The following is a 4,639-nucleotide window of genomic DNA, read 5'->3' on the forward strand; positions in this document are numbered from 1 at the left end:
CTTTCAGACAAAAACAGTGCTTATTTGATTTTCTGGATTACTTTTCAGACCACAGCGATGAGTTCATTTCCCTTCACACACACTCCCACACCACAACAAACCCGTTGATCTTTAGGCCACAACAGTTTTATTTTTACAACCTTTTTTTTTATTCCTCAGTCACAAATATCTGTTTCAGTGCACACAAACAATCCCAGGCATCACAAACATACGGTTTCTACGGTTTCAAAAAAATAAGGAGGGAATTAAGGCGACAACTTCCATTCCAAACTTTAAAGTCCCTTTTATGTTCCACATTTCTACCTCGTCCACATTTGTCCCGTTTCCTAGCGGAATAGTCCGCTTATCCATAACTGCCTCAGCCACTGCCTCCATTTCTACGGAGACAAATGAATGAAATTTCACAAACAGCACACAGTTTATTTACACAACAGTGCCATAAAGCTTAAATATTGATTTACAAAAAGCAAGCAAAAACAATAAATACAAAACGAGAAAACGCTTGACAGTTCATCTAGGAAATGACTTTCTTTTACATATTTTCAAGACAGAGGGGGAAAAAAAAACATTTGTCAAAAAAAAAAAAACTGACAAAGACGAGTAAAAGGAGCCGTAAAACTTCAGCTCGGGATCTGCTAATTAGAGTTTAGCTTTCATACGAAGAGCGTGCCGTAACTAGAAAGCAGCTCTGCTAGTCGAAAAGCCTGCTGGGGGAAGAAAAAAAAAACAGCCGTCTCAAGTGATGGTACATCGCTAAGTGACTGCTTTTCTTTTCCGTTAGATGATTAGACACTATTGTCATGCTTTGAATAGAAACCAGGAGGGATGAAAGTGAAAAGAGGGCAATTACGCAGGCTTTTGTCAATCGTTTTACTCGGAGGGTTAGAGGAGTGAAAAGAATGATTATACGGGCTTTTTGTCTTTTTCTCTTCTGTGTGATAGTTACTGTCAAATATTGTTTTGACAAACACAAACATCCCCTCCAAAATAATTACACGCTACATTTCATTAGAGGGGGAAGGCCGCTCTCAAACAAGCCTGTCAGCTTTTTGACTCCGCGATGAGCGCCAGCTTGTGAACTCATTTCAAACCCAACGTGGGGATGTTTAAACAGCGTCGGCGCCATCCCTGCATCCGATTCAAAAAATAAATAAAATAAAATAAAATCTGAAAYGGATAATTATATTCTGCCAATATTTGTTTATCCCTTGCTCGGATGTAGGACGCTGACGAACGAGCGGGGGCGCAGACACACACGGCTCACAGCACGCACGTTCTTTTATCGCAGCGTGCGGTTTGGAGGGCACGTCCAGCCTGCAGGTTGGCATAGATCGGGCAGGATTTGGACTGCCTGCAGTTCTTGGCAATCTGGGGGTACACGGGGACGTTCTCATACAGGTTGGGCTGTGAGGAGGTAGTAAAATGTTAATAGTTTACAAGGAGTTAAGCAAAAAATTAAACCAAAACACATGCTGCTGTTAATTTCACCAACAATGCATTTATTTATTTCTAATAATGACTTTGAGTCCAGATTATTAAGATGATCAGTTACATGAATCTAACAACAAATAATTGCACTTGTGCAGTTTTAATGTTGGGTTTTTAATACTTTGAAAACATTTTTGCCAATCTGTTCCTCTGGAAACGACACAGCTGGTGATGGTGAAGCTCCATTAGTTGAGTCAGGAAGCGTGACTTTCACTGTATCAGGTTAAAGGGATGATGAGATGTAGCTGATTAAATATTATTTGTAAAGTGTAACAGGTTTGTAGCTCAGGGTGTGTTGTATTAGAAGGTGGGGGAGACCCCTGAAAGTGTCAAGTGTGAAAACAAGAGTTGACAGAATGAATAAACCAACATCTACCTGTCTCTGAGACGGGTGCAGCTTGACTCGATACTCCTTTCTCTTGATTTTCTTTCTGTGAACGTCAAACAAAAACAGACAAGAAGCACTGAATTTATTCTTAGTGGACGACATAAAAATGTTTGTTAGGAATAATAATAATATCGGTAAGCTCCTTTTTTGGTAATGTAACTCTTACGAGCACAGTTTTCAGACAGGACCAGTTGTTTGCTGCTCAGCAGACTTTCAAAATAAAAGTCTTACAGAAATTCGTTTCCAGACAATGAAATGTAACAAGATCAAAGCTTTTGTTAACTTAAAATTATGAATACATCTTGCTAAAAAACGTTTGCATGTACATATTAGTAAATAACTTTAATAGCATCCTGGGGTTTGGATTTAGAATGATTAGTATTTAAAACAAAAGTTTGGAGTTATCTGAACAGAGTTTGGGTCAACTACACTTCAGAAAGTAGTCATTGTGTTACCTGTAACAGATGGAGTGATAGGTTGGAGAACTAGAGGAACTCATGAAGAAGCTAACAGCTAAAATTAGGAGCAATTTTTCAGCCCTCAAACACAAAAAATGTTCTAGCTGTTTGAACAAATATTCTACTGTGAACTCATAAAACGGACAGTCTTTATTTACACTGTAAACATGTATGTGATATGTATTAGAGATGGGATAAATCTGATGGGATCCGGATCTCGAGGAGCCGTTTATTTCATGGAGCTGTTCAAAAGAGCAGTTTGATTTTGAACGAGTCACGTAATCACGTCGCCGCATGTGATGATGTCATCACCTTACGTGGGTGGAACCATGTGTTTTGTCAAGCAGAAAGCCCCTCCCCCTTTGCCCGGGAGCTGCCTGTTTTCCGTGAAAAAGCAAAGCGGGAGGGATTTAATAAAAAAATACAGATTATATGAGGAATAAAGAAAATAAAACTACAAACGGTCCTTCACTGCCCGCGACTCGGCTCCTATCGTTTGTTSTAAAGAGTTGCTCAAAAGATTTGGATCGTTCGTGAATGTCACATCTCTATGTGTCGGGAGCTAATGTGAACATGTCACTACAATATCAAGCCAGTCTTTGTTATTAATGTAATGAACTTCAAATCCATTAAAAGTAAGGTAAGTTATTTTGACTAGATCTTGTAGCAGAAATGGAAATTATCTACTTCATCTTGTTTCCTTATTTCGAGAAGTCTCATTAAGTGCAACTGTCTTACTGCAATGGCAGATTATTTCACTTACTTTGAGAAGATTCACACTAGGGATGCACAGATATGAAAATTTTTGAAGATATCGATATCTGATATTATTATTGGTGTTACGGCCGATAACCTATACCGATATTACACAACCACACAAATTATTTATATACATAAACGCACAAACACACTTTTTTCGATACCATAAAAAACGACCAGACCTCTGACGCGGCTCTCTACTTCAGTTATTCCTGGCTGCGCAGCGTCACTATCACTATCATGATCAAACAGATGCCGCTCGACCAAACATTTCCCCTCCCAAAACAGAAACACAAAGTTAAAACGTGGGAAATCTGTGTCGATATCGGCCCAGTTTTATTTACCAATACCAATATTCTAAAAAATGACCAACATTGATGTTAATGCTGATACAGTATAATACGCATCTCAAGTTCAGACTATAATCTAGTATTTTTAATCTTATTGTTAGAACACAAAGCTATTCTTTAATTGAGTCAAGTTTGCTAAAAAGAGCCTGAGGGGTTCTACCTGTGCCTCATGGCGAGGATGAGGATGGCAGTGAGCAGAACAAGTCCAGCAGCTCCAGCCCCGATGTAAATGTACATCATGTATAACGACAGGCTGAATCCACCTGCTTGTASAATGAAAATGTAGATTATTACAATAAACACAACCGGAGAGGAACAGTGAGTTTTGAATTCAACATTAGAACACTGTGATTTTACTAGTTTGTTAAAAAAAACTGAATTTGAGACATAAATCTCACATGAGCCTGAAACAACTGTACGCAGCATCACAAGTGTTTTGTAGCTCACACGTTTTGATGCCATGTTTTATTTGTCACTGTCATCTGTGAGCTGCATTTGTCCTCTTAAATCACACTAAGCATGAAACAATAATTTATCATGCAGTGGTACAACGGAGTTTAAAGCCTGCATGTTGTTTGTTGTACCTGAAGCAGAAACTGTGAGCTGGACGGTGGTGGTCTGCACACCCACGTCCGTATTAAACGTGCAACGGTAAAAGCCGCTGTCTTCTGACGCGACATCGGTCAGGTGCAAACTGACATCCAGGCTGTCYGCGCAGTCGACTCTGCCTCTGTCGCTGTAGTCCTCGCCCACCAGGCCCCCCTCCACCGTCTTGCACACTCCAATAATGGTCCAGRGATGGCCGAGCAGCATCTTCTCAAATATGACCTGGTAGACCGTGCCGTTGTGCCGATGGTTACATCTGATGGTCATGTTGTTGCTCCGCTCTGCTACCAGCTCTGTGTCTGCTACAGTCACCTCTGTGGGAGCAGACTCGGTGATGTTCTCRTCCTCTGGTGGCTCGTCTGCAAGAACAGACAAAAAAAAGCAAAAGTTTTGTTTGCAGAGTAGTTTAACAGGGGAAGATTAACCATAAATAGTCCATAGTAGAAATGCACTGATTGCAGTTTTCTGGCTGATCACCAATCATGGATCTTTAAAAAAATCTAACCTGCTGATTCCAAATTTGGTCATACCGATTTATATCTATCTATCTATCTATCTATCTATCTATCTATCTATCTATCTATCTATCT

The 4,639-nt window shown here is 39.8% G+C and overlaps 1 protein-coding gene across 4 annotated transcripts in view; it reads right to left on the reverse strand.

Annotated features, from left to right (window-relative positions):
* Positions 1-104: 104 nt before the first annotated feature.
* The window catches only part of cd226 (CD226 molecule), a 7,505-nt gene continuing 2,970 nt past the window's right edge, over positions 105-4,639 (reverse strand). The window contains exons 3-6 of one of the 4 annotated variants that reach the window (XM_014002354.1): positions 4,028-4,408; positions 3,604-3,706; positions 1,865-1,919; positions 105-1,404 (exon numbers count right to left, since the gene is read on the reverse strand). In XM_014002354.1, the coding sequence (XP_013857808.1) occupies positions 1,261-1,404; positions 1,865-1,919; positions 3,604-3,706; positions 4,028-4,408 (683 nt within the window). In that variant the 3' untranslated portion in view covers positions 105-1,260. The other 3 variants (XM_014002355.1, XM_014002353.1, XM_014002357.1) reach the window with 3 other exon arrangements.

The sequence above is a fragment of the Austrofundulus limnaeus genome, unplaced genomic scaffold, assembly GCF_001266775.1.
Source record: "Austrofundulus limnaeus strain Quisiro unplaced genomic scaffold, Austrofundulus_limnaeus-1.0 Scaffold12, whole genome shotgun sequence".
NCBI lineage: Eukaryota > Metazoa > Chordata > Actinopteri > Cyprinodontiformes > Rivulidae > Austrofundulus > Austrofundulus limnaeus.